Below are 17,983 nucleotides of genomic sequence, written 5' to 3'. Positions count from 1 at the left end.
AGAAATCTATCCATCCACAGTCACATCGGTAGACGATTGGTAGCGTATACACCTGGTGACCTAGGACTGCTCCCTGTAGTTATTAAAACCAGTTGCCGTGGGGTCCACTGATTCATGGTGTATCAGAGTAGAACTGTGTTCAATAGGGTTTTCAATGGCTAAGTGTCTGAAAGTAGATCGCCAGGCCTTTCTTCTGAGGCGCCTCTGGGTGGACTTGAACCTCCAGCCTTTCGGTTAGCAGCTGAGTACATTAACTGTTTGCACCACCCTTTTAGCTATTAGCCTGGGGAAATGAGACATGGCTAAAGATTTGTGGTCAAGGTTGTTGACTGTGACAACAGCACACTTTTAAACAATCTAAATACCGAACAGAATGGGAATATATTATGTTTAAATAAATACATCGTGCCTACATTTCATATAGAAAGGACGATTGTGAAGCCATATAAGACACTTCAAAGAATATTTCACAACACAAAAAAATATTCAAGATATGTTGTTCATTAAGTATTAAAAAAGATTTAAAAGTTTATCTGGCAGGCTTGCATGGGGTAACTATACATGTTTATATATGTGTGTATTTGTACATATACGTATGGGTATTTAGGTTGTTTCCTTTCTTTTGTTACTATAAAAATGCTGCAATGCTCCTAGGTATCTACCCAAAAGACTGGAAAGCAGGGACTCAAATAGTTACTCGTACACCAGTGTACATTGCAGCATTATTCACGATAGCCAAAAGGTGGAAACAACCTATATTCATCAAGAGATGACTGGATAAGCAAAATGTGGTATATGCATATAGTGGAATATTATTCAGCCATTAATGAGAAATGAAGTTCTGATACATGTGACATGCATAAACCTTGGAAGCATTATGCTGATGAAATAAGTCAGACACAAACGGACAAATATTGTATGATTCCACTTAGATGAAATATCTAGAATAGGCAACTGCATAGAGAAAAAGAGTTACTAGTGGTTATCGGGGAAGGAGGAGAGGAGAATGGAGAGTTATTCCTTAAGGGATACTGAGTTTCTGTTTGGAGAGATGAAAAACTTTTGAAATAGTGGTGATGGTTGCACCATACAGTGAATATAATTAATGCCATTGAATTGTACACTTAAAAATTATTAAAATGGCAAACCTTTTGTTATATAAATATTACCACAATAATTTTCTTAAATGCTGCAATGAATAACCTCATACATTTGTCATTCTGCACAAGTGTGTGGATCAAATTGCCATGTTTTCCCCCATTTTAGGAACTATAATCTGATTCTCGCTTTGCAAAATAACAAATATAAAAAGTTATTGATTGCAATATTGTTTAAGTAAGTGTATGTTTGTGTGTGTGTGTGTGTGTGTGTGTGTGTCATTTATTGGGGAGGAATGAAAGGAAATACAACAAAATGTCACAGTGGTTATTTTAGGGCAGTTTTAATTTTCATCCTAACTTTAATATTTTTCCCTTAATGCCAATGTAGGAAAAATCAAATATTAGCCAAACATTTTTAAGCAAGATTCAAACAAAAGGAAAAGTATTGGATTTGTAATACAAAATATCTGAATTTAAGACATCTATCCTGTTTGTGAAGGAGCTCTGGTGGTGCAGTCATTAAAGCACTTGGCTGCTAACCGAAAGGTCGATGGTTCAAACCCACCAGCTGCTTCACGGGAGAAAGATGTGGCAGTCTGCTTCTGTAAATATTTACAACCTTGGAAACACTATGGGGCAGTTCTACTCTGTCCTATAGGGTCACTGTAAGTCGGAATTCGACTCAACAGCAATGGTGGGATTTTTGGTTGTTTGTTTTATCCTGTTTGTGATTTAAAAAAATCACAAACCTTTAGTTTATCTATTAAAAAATCACAATAATTAAATAAGATATTTAGCGCTTTATACAATGTTTGGCGAACGGTAGGCCAATAATATACATTCATTCTACTCCACTCCACTTCTCATTCAAATGAAAATCACTGTGAGGATTCACTTTTAGAATGTTTAGCACAGAGCCTGGCGCACAATTGGTTACTAGAACATGTTAACCGCATCTGAATCTCCCCCCTTTCCTGGTGACACACAGACTATGCGATGGAAGATTAGAGATGTTTCTCTCTAACTCTCACTCTCACCATTCAACCTGGGTTCTTCCATTTCTGTAATGCGGCCATACTGCTTAAAAACAAACATGCAATTAATCTATCTGCTTTTCACCTTGCCTCTGAAGGACAAACAGGAAAAAGTTTACCTTTGATCTCCTTTTCTGAATTTCACTCCTAGCAATCCAGGCCAGTGCAGAACTGATTCAACCTTTGGCAAATAGTTTCTTCCCTGGATATAACTTAATGATCTCTCTCGGGACGAGGCAGTATCTTCATGTGAGACATTCTATCTTACGGCCCAAACACTTACCCTACTGGATAGTGTGTTTGACTGTTTAAAGGGTCTGGTTTTAACTAAGGAAATGGTGAAATGATGCCACTGGTTTGGGAAAATTTGTCCAGTGGGAGTACATGGGATGAATTATCTGGAAAATGGCCACAGGCAGTAGAGCTAAGTGGCTATTACTAAAGGTATCTGGGCAAATATTGTGGGCCTGGATTTAGAAGATGGGTATAGGATCAGGGAGGAAAAGAAGCATTTGAGAGATGTTTCAAAGAATCAATAAGACTTTGGGACTCGCTGAATGTGGAGAGTGAAGGGAGGGAAATAGTGAAGATGACTGAAGTTTCATGGCCAAATATATGGACTATTTGGCAGAAGTTCAAACATTAGAGAATAAAATAATCAGCTCACTTTGGGACACAGTAGTTTGGCGTAAGGACAGGGATTTCAAAGGTATGTCCATAGGTAGCTGAAAATCTAATTCTACAGATCAGATGAACCTCAGGCTAGAGGTGTAGACTTGGAAATTATCAAATTAGGCAAGACGATGAAAGCCTAGGAGTAGAGCTGAACCCTTCATGAAGATACCTGTGCCTTATGGGGCTCCAGTATTTAAAGAATAGAAGAGTAAAAGGGATATAGTGAAGGAGATAGAGAGTGAGTAGCCAGAGAGTATAGTGCTAAGGCTAATAGGAAAGATAGTTTTAACAAGATGATTGAGGAAATGGAGGCAGATAATCAATCTAGCTCTGCCAGGATGACTGAGCTGTAATCCATGGTATAGATAAACTAATCATCTTCCTCTTCCCTTTGCTTTAGTCAAAATTAGATGCATGCACCAATGAAAAACAAGACTACAATGTTGAGTTAAAACAATAATATGATGCTGGAGTACACTCTGGAGCCCTAGTGGTACAGCAGTTAAGAGCTACGGCTGCTAACCAAAAGGTCAGCAGTTCAGATCCACCAGCCACTCCTTGGAAACCCTACGGGGCGGTTCTACTCTGTCCCATAGGTTTGCTATGAATTGGAACCGACTCGACAGCCAACGGGAGCAAACTTTACCTTCCCTCAGTCATCCCAATTTTAGAAGCCCTTAAAATGCCTTGAATTCCAGGCTTTGGCAACTATAGCTATATTAGTTTTGTGGCTCGTTCAATCTACGTGGACTTTTGCATTATTAATTAAAGGAAATGCTTTTGAAATATTGGGCTTTGTAATTTAGAGGCAGGACAGAGTCTAGCATCCAGGACTCCTGATACAGGACAGTGGGCATTTCACTACAGCCTGCTGAATCTCAGGAGGCCCCAGATATCTGTGTATAAAGCCCGAAGGACAAATCATAGATCTAAAAAGTGTAATCATCTTAAGTCAGGGCATTCAATTCCTGGCTAACAATCCCCTAACCAAAAAAAAAAAAAAAAATGGTGGGAGGAGAATCCACTCTCTCTGCCCAGTTCCCCACCTCAGGTCTGCACACTAGCCAAATGCCCACTCATCCTCACCCTTCTATCCTTCTCCTGGTTCCCCTCCCACAAAGCCTCTATGGCTGGTCATCGCAATCCTGAGTTGTGGGTGGGTCACCACGGCAATAGGAGCAGAGACACAGAAACAGCAAGTGTAGGTTCTTGAAGCCTAACACACTGTCCCCTGCTGTTTACTTTTCCAGGGCATCAAAGGGCTGGGCTTTTTAGAGGTGCTTCCTTTGACTTAGAGAAGCACATGACAAGTAAAGAGAAGTGTTGTTGTATTGGAGAGACAGTAGAATGCCTGAACTCGTCCTTAAAAATATCTTCTCTGTGACTTTCAGGTGATCATCAGTGTAACCACCTGATTTTAAGCAGTGCTACCCAGACCCCTACACATGGTGAGAGATGATTTAGAGCATTCTGCATTCCATCCTCATTCCAAGTGGCTCCATTCTAACCGCTGATGACTATCAGGGCATCAAACACATGGTCATTGACTCTTGGAAGCCAAGGGGGATGTCAGGAGCCATGTGCCCCCCTCCCCGGGGCCATAGTGCTCCACTCTCACTTTTCGACCATTGGCTCCTTGGTGTTTCTGTTTCTGATGTCACAGCAATCTTCTCCCATGAAAGGGATGTGGCTAAACCCTTTCTTAACCTATTTCTACTTGCTACCGAGATCACTTTTTGCAGTAATAAGCTCCATATGTCCATGGCAAGGAGTGTAACCCTCTTCTTTGTCCAAAGCTACTCGTGGTATCATTTATTAGTGACGTGGTAATTGGTAAACCATATCTATACTCCTCAAACTAATCAAGAACTGATAAAACTCTAAACCCAGCTGTGAAATTTCGGTTTTAGCCTCTTGGCAAGGGGAGCCCACTTAAAGTTACAGAGCAGTGGAGTGTTAGCACAGTGACAAAGGGTTACAAAACCAGGTTTCCTTCGTAGGTTATGACATCCTCCCATGAGATCATAGCTTAACATTTGGAACCGCAGAGAAAAACTATTTTTGGTACCTGCACAACTTAACAGAACATGAGACAGTCATGTAAATTGTGAGATATCAGTCAAACTTCTCTCTTTACTGTGAAAGAGTGAAAATATCATTACATTGTAGTGAGAGAGAAACCAAAAACATAAGTAAATGCTCCACCCCACCTGGGTAGGGAAACCTACCACACTCACGGCAGTTTATGCTCTGCCAACAAATGCCTCAACATTGAGATTGAGAGGCATTATAGTTAGTAGGATGAGAGTGGTATATTTTGATGTGCCATTCCAATGCATGCTACCGATGGAAATATGTGCTGAAAGCAAGAGCTTAATAAGATTTTCCAGTCTGTGAGGTCTAGGTAAAGTCAGAGGTAGGAGAAAATGGAGAGACCAGTTGAAAGACAATGATGGCAGTAGTGATGTTGACAGTGGAAACAGAAAGGAAGGTTCAGGTATGAAACATGGTGAAGCAAGGTTGGGAACACTGAGTTACTAAATGAATATGGCTTATGAGAACCAATTACGAGTAAGATGTCTTGAGCCCAGCTTAATTTGACAAATGGGGGATTTTATTATTGGAGTGTCTGGTTGGTGCAAATGGTTAACACCCTCAGCAGCTAACCAAAAGGTTGGAGGTTCGAGTTTACCCACAGACACCTTGGAAAAAAGGTCTGGAGATCTACTTCTGAAAAATCAGCCATTGAGAACGCTATGGAGCATAGTTCTACTCTGATATACATAGGATCACCATGAGTCAGAATTGACTTGAGGACAACTGGTTTTTATTATGAATGCAACCTAAGGAATCAAGAAAGCAGCGAGTGTGTGCAGGGGATGGAGTTGTTGATGTTGAGTTTGTATTTGGATATCTAGAGTTTGACACAACCATTGGATATACAAGAAAAATCATTCAACGGGCAGTTAGAAATGCAGAAATGAAGCCTAGAGGGAGGTTAGAGCTGAAGATGTAAGTTATGCTTTGGAGACAGTAAAAGAAACTATGGGCATGCAGGCAATGTGCAAGAATGCTGAAAGAAAAAAGCAGAAGGCAGAGGCAGGAAGCCTGTGGGCCTGAGGATGCCCATGGTGATGGAGCAGCAGCAGGAAAAGGAGCTACAGAAGGCAATCCAGGAGAGCCCCCACTTGTTTAGTACTATTCTGAAAGAATAATTACTGAGCTGATTTTCCCCAGAAGGAGCCAACACAAGTACAGCTTCCTGAGTACAAAAAGGAGAAGCCATTCTTCCTTCCTTCTCTTTCTGTCTTCTCTCTTCCAACTTGGTTGTCCAGTTAAACATTTGTGAAATGAGATGGGATAGACGAGACATAGTCTGTGCCTTTCATCAGCACACAGCCTTGTGGGAGAAGAGTTATTCTATGCATTCCTTCCACAGATGCTACATTTTTCTCAGAAGCTGGCAGAGCAACTGTTAGAAGTGGGGGCTGGTGCCTAGTCAATTAACCAAAGAGAATTCACTGGATCCTCATTTTGGGCCAAGTACTATGAAGGCATCAGAAAAATTGGAAAGCAGAGCTTCTGCTGTCAAAGGGAGTACAATCTTAGGAGGTCAACGAGACCAACCCAAGAGATCACTTAGACATTAGACACTAAACTGGATGGTGCTGACTTGAAGAGCAGTAAGAGCTCAGTTAGCAGATGTCATTGAGCACTAGGAGAAATTGTGACACTGTCATAGTGGAGAGCCTTTAGTGAAGGGAGAATTTGGATAGAGGAAGAGGTAGGAGGTAGAGCATGAACAAGGTGCAGAGGTAATCACGGTGGAGGCAGAAGGCAAGGAGGAGCTGGCCTTGGCCCAGCAACACGTCCTGGAGAACAGTGGGAGGTAAGAGCATCCAGAAATGTTGTATTTGGAAGTGGATGAGCTGCTGAATGACGGCCTTAGGGGGTGTACAATGCCAACAGACAGAGGGAAGTTCTTACTTCTTCAGTATGGCTAGAAGTGAAGGGACAAGAGCTAAGAGATTAGTGGAGATTACCCAGCCCTGGTGAGCAGCACTCTCAGCTTTCTGCCCGCTCCACTTCCTGGCATCTGTCTGATCCATGCCCAGGAGGCTCCTCTCTGTACAGTATGTTCTGATCCCTGGGGGATGTAGAGCGTCCCCCCCACTTCCTCACATATGTGAACCAGCTCATTGGCTGGGTTCCCCTGGCTCCATCCCCAGTGTTGGGGGTGGCAGTGCAGGCAGGGAGGGATAGAGAAGAAAGGAGTTCCCTCTGCTTGGGGCAGCCCATGGACCAGGCCTAAGCATGCTTCTCTCTGCCCCATGGTTCACCACTCTCTTTGCCAACGGGCATGGGAGCTACACTCCTCTGGCGTATTTGTCCAAAGTCAAGAGTGTGCTCCTTTGCGGTACCTCTTTGGTCTTGAGGTGTCTCAAACTAAATGATGAAGGGATGATGAGACCAGACTATCGCCTCCCAACTACCTCATTTCTAGGAATGGTACCACTATTTCCCCAGGCAACCAGCTGTCATCTCCCATGACTTCTTGTTGTGCCTGCTCCAGTCACTCAAGCATTGAGGCACGCTAGTCTTCCCTCCCTGGATCTCCGTCCTTTCCTGTATGCCATCTTCACTGCCACTCACCCAGACCTACATCACTTCCCTCCTTCCTGTGTTATTTATAATCTGAACCCCCAAACCTGGCCCAGTTTACCCTTCATTGTGCCTCATTTCATTTCCTTTTCACCCATCCTCTACTCCTTCCCTCACTCTTTTTCCCAGGTTTGGCATTAAACGACACGCCCCTTTCTCAGGGGAAAGAAGAAAAGGGAATGATGTGCTAAGCATTTGCCCACATTCTTTCCTCCGGCAGCTCAGAGATGGTTAAAGTGGCTTTGGAGAAAGGAATTAAAATGGCTTTGGGGGTCACAGCAGTTTGTCACGTGCAGGGCTGGCAGAGGCCCAGGGCGGGAAGGAGCACGTGAGAGGTGGAATGACATGACGGACAGGGCATGGACCGGAGTCTCAGTGGACCTCGGTTCTATGCCCACCTCTCCGTGCATATGTAGACAAGTCACTCCAGCCACTTCAGACTCAGATTCTTCTGAGCCTGAGAACGAGGTTTGCCTAAAGCTATTAGGGAAGAAACAGAGCCTTTACACAGCAATAAATGATCCTAAGATCCTCCTCAGCTTTAATGGGCTTAAATTTTCATCCAACAACCCAGTGGTGCACCAGGGGAAAGAGCTCATTGCTTTCTCTCAGAGTTACATTGCCTTCAAGGAACAGTAAACTGCCATTGTGGCCAGCAGCAGTTCAAACAGCACTAGTCCCCAGGCTTGTTGACAGCTGGGAATGAGCATGAGGGAAACTGAGTGGCCAGCCATCACCTGTGACCTAGCACAGGAGGCTGGGAAAGCAGGATGGGGATTCGAGTCAGGGATGAGGAAAAGTGAAGAGCCAGAACCTAGAAGCTTCCCTCCTGCTGGCCTCAGCACTCATCCTTACTGACATAGTGCACCTCTCCTTCTCTTGCAGAGAAGCCACGGATGAACAACATCCTGACATCAGCCACTGAGCCCTATGACCTCTCCTTCTCCCGCTCCTTCCAGAACTTGGCTCACTTGCCCCCTTCCTACGAGTCAGCAGTAAAGACTAACCCCAGCAAGTACTCATCCTTGAAAAGGCTAAGTAAGTGGAGTTTCCCTGGGGTCTGGGTCTGCCTCTGGGGCCTCCACGGCATCCTCCTGGGTCTCACTCCCTTGCCCTATACCTGAACAGATTGGTGTGGAACCCCAAGAATAAAGAGGAAGGAGTATGATGGAAGAAGAGAATAGGCAAGCCCATTGTTTTTGTTCTTAACACCCTAGCAATAGAATAGAGGCCATGGATTCCTCAGGTCCACATTCCCACCTCAGTCAGCACTTCAACTCCCCGGGCTGGAAAGAGGGAGGGCGGAGCATGCAAATGAGGGACATTGTAGGACTGCCCCCGCCTGCCTGCACTGTGGGCTGAGGGTGTGGCTGTGTGGGGGCTAAGTGTCTATGTGCTGGCTTCCTGTACGTGGACTCTGACTCCAGAGAAGGTGTTACTATGTTCCTAAATTACCAGCTAAACCTCCTAGTTGCGGCATCTTACTTTATTCTAGCAAGAGGCTGTTTCTGGGACCCTGCTTCCTTGGAGAGACCCCAGTACTCCTTGGGAAGCTGCTGCCTGCTACTTGGGTGTTTCAGCAAGAGGCAGGGGAGCCACCCTGTCCAGGGGAGTCCAGGGGCCAGGGCTGGCCTTCTACTCTGCCACCAACTCCTAGGGGCCTTGAGGAAGTCTTTTAACCTCCTGGAACAGGCTCATCAGCATCACCTGGGAGCTTGTTAGAAATGCAGCCTCTCAGCCACACCCCAGAGCTACAGAATCTGCATTAAACAAGACTTTCAGGGATTCCTTTGCACATTTGGAGAAGCAATGCCTTCACTTTTCTGGGTCTCTATGTCCTAATCCATGAAATTAAAAAGGGTTAGAAAGCAGTGGGTTCATTGGCAGAATATTCACATTCTGTGTGGGAAAGCAGGTTTGATTCCTGGCCAACGCACCTCATGCGCAGCCACCACCTGTCTGTCAGTGGAGGCTTGCGTGTTGCCATGACGCTGAACAGGTTTCAGTGGAGTTTCCAGACTAAGATGGATTAGGAAAAAAGGCCTGGTGATTCGTGTCCAAAAACCAGCCAATGAAAACCCTATGGATCACAAGGGTTGGATCTGTTGTGCATGGGGTCCCCATGAATCCAGGCAACTCGAGGACAGCTAACAAGAGCAGTAAGACTCTCTCATCCCTGAACACGTGAAAGGTGATTGTAAAAGCCACCTGGCACAGTCCTGCCATGCTGTCACCAGCTGCCTCTTCTTTCTCTGTCTCTCCCTGCAGCAGATAAGGAGGCCGACGAGTATTACATGCGGAGGCGGCACCTGCCGGACCTGGCAGCCCGCGGCACCCTCCCCCTCAACGTCATCCAGATGTCGCAACAGCAGAAGCCGCTGCCGAGGGAACGGCCCCGCCGGCCCATTCGAGCCATGTCGCAGGACAGGGTTCTGTCCCTGGAGCGGGGCCTGCCGGATGAGTTCGGCATGCCCTACGACCGCATCCTGTCGGACGAGCAGCTGCTGTCCACCGAGCGCCTGCACTCACAGGACCCGCTGCTGTCCCCGGAGCGGACGGCCTTCCCCGAGCAGGCCCTGTCGCGGGCCATCTCGCACACAGACGTCTTTGTGTCTACGCCCGTGCTGGACCGCTACCGCATGACCAAGATGCACTCCCATCCCAGTGCCTCCAGTAACTCCTACGCCACCCTGGGCCAGAGCCAGACGGCGGCCAAGCGCCAGGCCTTCGCCTCGCGCAGACACAACACCGTGGAACAGCTGCACTACATCCCGGGCCACCACACCTGCTACACAGCCAGCAAGACTGAAGTGACCGTGTGACTGGGCAGGCCGGGCCGCTGGGCAAGCAGGGCAGGAGCTGGGGGGCCTGGAGCGGGGCTTCCAGCCTCATACTTCCCCCTCCCCTCGGCCTTGCCCTGGGAGTGGGGGTGGGCTGCCTTTGCCCAGAAAGCCATACCCCAGGGGCACAGCTCAGGCGGTCCAACCTCAGACCTAGGATCTAGAGCATCTCTCCCCCTCTTCCACAAGAGTCACAGGGGAGTGAGGGAGGGGCTAGGCCCCTGCCTCGCCCCCCAGCCCCTTTGCCAATCCCCTTCCAGGCCCCTCTCCTGTCCTGGGGACTCCGCTGCAGGTTCCGTCAGCCAGGAAACCCTCTCCGGACCCCGGTCCGGTGCCAGCAGGCGCAGTCAGTGGGCTGACCGGATAGGCTAGTCCCTTCCACTCACCTAGAACCGCATCACAGGAATCTTCTAGTGCCTCAAAACTGCCTGCTCGCTCTTGCAGAGCCAGGGAGCTGCTGTGTCCATAAGCACAATAACGATTCTTCTCTGCCTGCTGGAGCTCCGGGCCCAGGGAATCCCTTCCTGCGCTGGCCCCTGCGGCCCGGCCCTGACCAGCCCCCTCCCACAGGTCCAGCTGCCTCCTTATTGGCGGGGATCCTGCCCGGTTCCAGCTAGCTGGCTGCCCCGCCCACAATGCCCCCACCCCCTCCTCTGGGGGGACGTTGCTCCTCCTCCAGCCCTGGATGTGTCACCCCTGAGTTTTCTGGGGGCATAGACTCTAGCCCTCCCAGAGGAGAGTACTGATGGGTTGCAGGGGCTTTGGGGTGTCCTTCCCAGCCACCTCATTATGTCTACACTTTCTCCAGGCCTCTAGGTCTGAACTATGACCCGCCACCCAGGCTGCCTTCTCCTCCCCTACTCTGCTCTGCGCCCCAGAGGGGCCTGCCCATGGCCAGAGAGCCTAGGCTGGGGAGGACACTGTGATGCCTGGACCTCAGGGGCTCTCCATTTCCATCACCCAGGGCTCATGCCCGTCTCCCACCTCCCCATCAGGCAGGAAGGAGGCAGGGGCTGCGGCAGAGGGGCTGCTCAGCTAGGCCTGGGGCCACTGTCCCTTACCTGCTCACTACTCTTCCAGTCACCGCCCACCTGCTGGGCCCCTTCTCTTGTCTAGAACTGGCGCATTCTCACTTGCGTCCCCTTCCCCATCCCCCATCCTTCTGCAACTCCACTACCCAGTGCCTCCTCTGGATCAAGGTGACAAAGACCCAGTAGCAACAGCAAGTCCTGGTACCCAAGGATATTGGTCTAGAGGCTCAGGGGGCAGCTCCGGGCTGCAACACTCCCTCACCTGCAGGGGCGCTCAGGCTTCAGGCAGATCCATGACCTAGGCCATGTGGGTGGAAAGTGGGGGGGAGGGGGTGGTGCCAATGCCAGCATGTTCTCTGCCTCCAACCTGGGGGTGAGTGGGGTGTAATGGCCTCCTGAGCGAGAAGCGAAGCAGCATCCGCTCCCCCAAGACCAGAGGCTGGGACTCCTGCATTCTCATGGCTGCAGCTTGGGAGGAAGGCTGGGCTGGGGCTGCAGCCAGATTCCAAAAGCAATGACCTTAAACTGGGATTTTCAATTCCTCCAGTTCTGCGTTCAGCGTGTATGGCCCTTTAAAAAAGGCAGGGAGGGAGAATTCCTCAGTGGCAGCCTTGGGAATTTTTCATCTTACCAAGTCCACGAACCATGGAGAAATCAACTAACTGATTCTCCTGTTATTTCAAGATTCCAAAGCTCTTGCCTCCTCCCCACCAAAGCTCACCTCTCACGGTGCACAAGAAAGCCTGGCAGACATCATGAGGTGATGAAGGGTTGGGGTTACAGACACAGCCCTCACCTGCCCACTGGAGAGGGGTCTCTGCACGCTTGAGGCTGTGAGGACAAGGACAATGCTCTGCTTCCCTCCCCCACAAACACAGAAACCTTCGTAAGGGATGGTCCCCACAGGTTTATGGAAGTTTGTTCCAGAAGGCAAGGCCAAGAGGGTTGGGCTGGAGGAAATCAATCTGAATAGAACAGTTGGTCACTCCCAGAAACTAGGTGGGTTTCTCACAGCTGGGTCCTGCCCTACCCTAGGGCACTCCCTTCAAGTCCCTGGCCAGTCCTCTTGAATGCTGCCCACTGGAGAGGATGTGGGTAAGAATCCTCTCTCCCAGCTGTCTATACACAAACAACACAACCAATGATCTCCTAATATCCACTGTGGGAGCATCTTCTCAGCAACAAAGTTCTCCAGCCTTAGGATACGGCTCCTTTCCAAGGCTCCTTCCCCAGCGCTGTCTCTGACAAGGTGTCTGTCTGTCTCAGGGGTTGTTTGATAGGTTGATCCTAAAACACTTCTCATCTCAGCCTTACCATTATTTGTTTTAAAACCTCTGGTGTCATTCAGTTCAGAAAATTCTACTTGAACCCCTACTTCTTTTAAATGATTTATTCTCCTTCACCCTTGGGTCTAGAAGACAGAAAAAAAGGGAGGGAGGAAGGGGAAGGAGAAGGGAAGGGAAGGGAAGAAAAGAAGAGTGAGAGGTCTGTAAACTTACTCCAATCCAGTCTCTCATCTTAAAATCCAGAATACTATTTCTTAACTGGGACATCGAGAGAGATCACATTGATTCAGTCGTCCCATCCATGTTTAATGGAACATGCAAGGCTACATTAACCAGATAAGCTCACATAAGATAAGAGGACATTCTGGGGCTGGAACCCGGATGTCATGACTTCTAGCCCAACCGGACCCATGGATTCTACCACACATGGGAGTGTCCCCCCTCCTCCAGCAAAGGAAGCCCAAAGCCCAAGTTTTCCTTCTGCTTGTTTTGTTCTTTGTGTGTGTCCCATCGCTCTGATGGGAATGGACTTGGGTCTGCACTGTTTTCCCCTTCCATCCTTCTGCTGCCCTGAAAGTTCTTCCTGGTATCCCTGGCCTCTGATGGTGGGGAAGCGTGAGCCCTTCTGCCTTTCCTGCCTTGCTTCCCCCAGTTAACTCCTGGCTCCATGTACTAATGAGTCACAAAAGCTTTGCCAAGAATTCCTTAACTACCGTAACTGGGCTTCTGCCCTCAGGCTCCCCAGTATCTTGGACAGTGGGTCAGCCCCTAGGAAGTTCTAACTCTTCTCCCCGTCTTTCCACTATCACACCCCCAAACTCCTGTCTGAACCTCAGCCTCCTAAGCCAGTTCACTCTTTCCTTTCTCCCATCTCCCTGGCCCTGCCCTGTCCTCACTCCATTCTGTCCCTCAAGCTTCTCTGCCTCCATTTGCTATCCTCCACCCCAGTTTCTTTCCCCTGGTCCTGCTGCAGTCTCCAGCTCTCCCAATCAGAGTTCTCAATGAAAACAATCGAAGAAACAGACATTCTTCATGTCTTTGGTTTATCCTTCACCTCCTGCCCCTGCCAGTGTTACCCCAGGGCACGTAGCCAAGGGCTCTCCCTCTGATCTTTGGGAGGGAAGGGAGAGCAGCTTCCCTTTCAGAGGTGTCACTGCCAGAAGTCCCTGCCAGAAACACAATCCATTTTCTTCAGATACCTTGTCTGGCGCCAGCCTCTCACCCTCAGATTCCTTCCATAGGCAACTGTGGCCTGGGCCCCAGGTAACAGGAAAGGGCTATCGGTCCTCTGGACCCCAGAAAGCGCCTGCCCTGGGGTGAGTGGACATGTTACCTCCCACATGCATTATTCTCCTGTCATCCTTTTTGAACCTGGGAAACTTCGCTCGGGACTATTTTCAAGGAAGCGCGTTGTGTTTTAATGGAGTATTTTTCAGGGTTCAAATGTTATTTTTTATAAATGCAGCATTTTAATGACAGATTCAATACAAAAGGTATGTCTTCCCGGGCTCTATATTTGATTTGGGAAGGCGGCCTACAATATGAAAAAAAAAAAAGCACAGGGTTGGGGCTCTGGAGACACGGCTTCCTGTCCTGGCTTTGCCTGTCTTGTTGTATCACTTAGGCCAAGTCACATTCCCGCTCAGTGCCTCAGTTTCCCCATCTGTAAAACGAGGGGCTTTGACTAGGTGAGCTTTGAAGCTTCCCCCAGCTCTTATAGTCTAGGGCTTTCACCCTGTTAACACCCCTCCTCAACCCATCCCTCCAAACTGAGCTGCACATATCCCATGATGCTGCCCCACTGCGACATCCCCAGAAGCCGCAGACAGCCACCAGACTGCTCCTCAGAGTCTGCGGTGGGCCTGATGGTCTCGGCTGCCAGTGATGATCTTGGTCCTGAAGGCTGAAGGGCCTACCCATTCAACAGGCATTCAGTTGTGTGTCATGGAAGCCCTCTCATAACAGACACACCTCAATCATCCTGGCTATCCATACCACTGAGGAATTCTGAGTTTGAATTTTTCATTTTTGATGTGATCCTTATAGCTGGAGGGAGACGGTTCCAATTTCAGAGAAGGGACGGGCTGGAGGAAAAAGGTCCAGAGGTTTGCCCATGCAGGCATGAAGCCTGCATTTGAGGGCAGCTCGGAAATGCATTCCAAGCCCAAGAGAACTCACGGCAAAGGCTGTGTGGCAATGGATGCTACCATATCCCACTCCGAATGTGTGTCCTAAGCACCAAGTCCAGACACTGAGGCTCTGATCCAATTAGAGGAGGAGGAGTCATTACCACCTGGGCTGCTAGGTGGGCACTCACCTCATCCTAGCACCTTCCTAGCCCCTCCTCACGACACTCTACCGTCCTCCCAGTGAAAGCTTGTGACGCAAGAATGGAGAGTCGAAGTCAGTGTCATCAAATCCATCATGTAAATCGGCAGACACATCCACCTTCCACGTCAGAGAAATGACATTGTATGTTTCCTTAACGTCCTCCCTCTGAGGGAAAGGAAGACCCCCACTTAAGTTCGCTGTCCATGCACACAGTAACCCTTGAATGCCGCTCCATGGGAGGACTCATTCATTTGCTTTGTAGTGGCAAATATTCCTCTAGTTCTATAACTCAACTAGACATTTTGTAGTAAAGAATTCTTGAAAATCTCTAATAAAAAGCAATTCTTACTGTGATATTTTTAGTTGGGGGACACAATTTCCTAAGGGGGATTAATGAACATTTTTATGCATTAGCCCAATTTATGGATTTCATGTTTATTATCTGGTAGTACTGATGAGAAATACCTTTCTATCTGTACCTTTGCAGTTTCTTCATTACTCATAAGCTTCATGGGGAGCAGTGCCCTCGCAACTGCTTCTTCTGTACAAATCTCATTGTTCTACTTACCTGTCAAAGCACATTCTATATGTACTGTAAACAGATATCACTTTAGGAAGATTTAGTCTTAAGGATTTTTCCACTTTTGTCAGTAACAGATATTTATGGATTAAAAAAATAAAGCTGTTTCAACATAACCTGTGTCCTTAAAATAGCCACGTGCCTACTACAAACACAGTGCTAAAAAACACACACCAAAAAAAAACCCATTGCCATTAAGTCGATTCTGACTCATAGTGACTCTATAGGACAGAGCAGAACTGCCCCATAGGGTTTCCAAGGAGCGGCTGGTGGATTCAAATCATCGACCTTTCAATTAGCAGTCAAATGTTTTAACCACCGTGCCACCGGGGCCCCAAATGTAATTCAAATCAAGAAAGAATGGAAAAGATCATTGGGGATGAGGCAGAAGTAGGCAATGACATCTAGGGGTGATGAGAGTATTTTAAGCCTGGATTGTGGTGATGGCTGCACAACTTCATAAATTAACTAAAAACCATCTAACTGTATACTTACAACTGGTGAATTGCATAGTATGCAAATTAAACCTCAACAATACTTTTTAAAATAAAGAACAAAAGGAATGTTAGAAAGAAGGCTTAAGACTAGTATCAACGGACAAGGTATACCAATTCAAAGCAGAATTAGAAGTTAAAACTTTGTATAACTTTCATCTCCTCTGGCACTATTATTCTTGGACATTAGGTTTTAGCGTTAGTTCTTGGAGTTACCACCGATGATAAGTGTACAAGAGGTTAAATATTCAGGTCACTTAAACCAGAGAATCAAGTTGTACCTGAAAACTGATTTAGACTTAGAGTTTTGCTCAAATCCTCCTTCCTCTGGATTCATCTTTTATATTGTTCTCTTTGGCATATGTTCACTTTTGTTGCTAAGGTCATCTATTGTTCTGTGTTTACGAATTTACACCATAGCCTAGATACTGGTGGGCCCAGGTTCAGTAAACAAAGGGTTGCTAAACAGGATGTGGTCTTCAGCCAACTTCAGTGCCTCCATAGTTCCTAGAACCAAAAAAACCAAAGCCAAACCCACTGCCGTCAAATCGATTCCAACTCATAGCGACCCTATAAAACAGAGGAGAATTGCCCCATAGAGTCTCCAAGGCTGTAATCTTTACAGAAGCAGACTGCCACATCTTTCTCCCATGAAGCAGCTGGTGAGTTCAAACTGCCAACCTTTCGGTTAGCAGCCAAGCACTTGACCACTGCGCCACCAGGGCTTCTTCAGCAGTCAGTTATAGTCTATTACCAACTCCCAAATTCCTTTGTAATTAATACCCTTCTCATTAGATGCATTGGGCTTATATCCAAAAATCCATTTATTCTCTCTTACCAATGGCATTCATTACCTAAGACAAAGCTGCAAATCTGTTTACTAGTCTTGTACATAATAACATATAACTACACACGTTCTGAAATGTATATGCTTACTACAACAATCACAATTACTGTACAATTGCTTCTAAGTTATAGTGTCTCTAACCCATGATGACTCATAGCAAGCATACACATACAGACATATTACAACTATAGGAAAGCTTCATCAATCTATACTCATTATTGGAAAGAAACCCAGAGAAAACAAAATTCTGAACTGGAGAGTTTTTTTTAGAGAAGTGCAATTCAATTACATTGCTTACACATACATATAATGGCTAAATTGGACTAACAACATGTTCCCTAATAGCAACTCTCAGGGGACCTTCTTTACTGAACAGGTAAGAATAATATGCAGTTAATGTAAAAATAGTCAAGAGATATGGGTCAGAGAGTTCTGAACATGCTTTAAATGGTGCCTCCTGAAATACCTTAAAAGATTCTTCCCTTAAATAGGCTAAATATTCTCTTTAAATCTACTAACTCTAAGAATTTGTTCAACTTTTTCTCTTTGAATCTCAAAGGTAAACCTTAGGTTAGCCCCTGTCACAAATGTCACCAATCCAAAGTTGGTGAGATCTGAGTAAATGAGGTTTTAATGTAGCATCATTAACAAGCCAAGGCCAAAGAAAACTCATGTTAGAAGCATGGAAGCTCCAGGAGTCTCAGCTTTTCACCTTTGGTGTCACTTTGGACACTAATTTTCCTTTTTCTCCTCACTCGTTGAGCATGAGAAGGAAACAGAAAACCTCTAGGAAGAAGCAAGAAAGGTTTTCCTTCATGACTCTAATAAAAAGGTAGGGGGCGTTCTCTAGAATGTTCTCAACTTTTATGTCATGCATGTCTTGGCCAATACCGTCTCTGGGTCTTGATTTCCTCATCTACCGGAGTTGGAGATGGTAAGATCCTTCCTGCATCTGATATTGTATCATTGAGTTATCACAAAACAATACTCATATTATTTCTGGGTGTCTACGTTGCTGAATAAACAATGAATACCAATCCCACTGTCTATGCTGGTCCTGTTCAGAAGAATCCATGAGAATAAGATGCAGTCAAAGAACACTG

At 46.7% G+C, this 17,983-nt stretch overlaps 1 protein-coding gene across 1 annotated transcript in view; it reads left to right on the top strand.

Annotated features, from left to right (window-relative positions):
- The window catches only part of SHISA6 (shisa family member 6), a gene marked incomplete at its 5' end in the record, with an annotated part of 359,526 nt that extends 348,716 nt beyond the window's left edge, over window positions 1–10,810 (top strand). The window contains 3 exons of the mRNA XM_004376194.2: window positions 4,201–4,257; window positions 8,357–8,509; window positions 9,740–10,810. Of these exons, the coding sequence (XP_004376251.2) occupies window positions 4,201–4,257; window positions 8,357–8,509; window positions 9,740–10,293 (764 nt within the window). The remainder of the gene's footprint in view (window positions 1–4,200; window positions 4,258–8,356; window positions 8,510–9,739) is intronic.
- Window positions 10,811–17,983: the final 7,173 nt, after the last annotated feature.

Source organism: Trichechus manatus, unplaced genomic scaffold (assembly GCF_000243295.1).
Source record: "Trichechus manatus latirostris isolate Lorelei unplaced genomic scaffold, TriManLat1.0 scaffold00040, whole genome shotgun sequence".
Taxonomy (NCBI): domain Eukaryota; kingdom Metazoa; phylum Chordata; class Mammalia; order Sirenia; family Trichechidae; genus Trichechus; species Trichechus manatus.
Note: the sequence above shows the minus strand (reverse complement) of the source record. Positions and strands in the feature narration are given on the sequence as shown.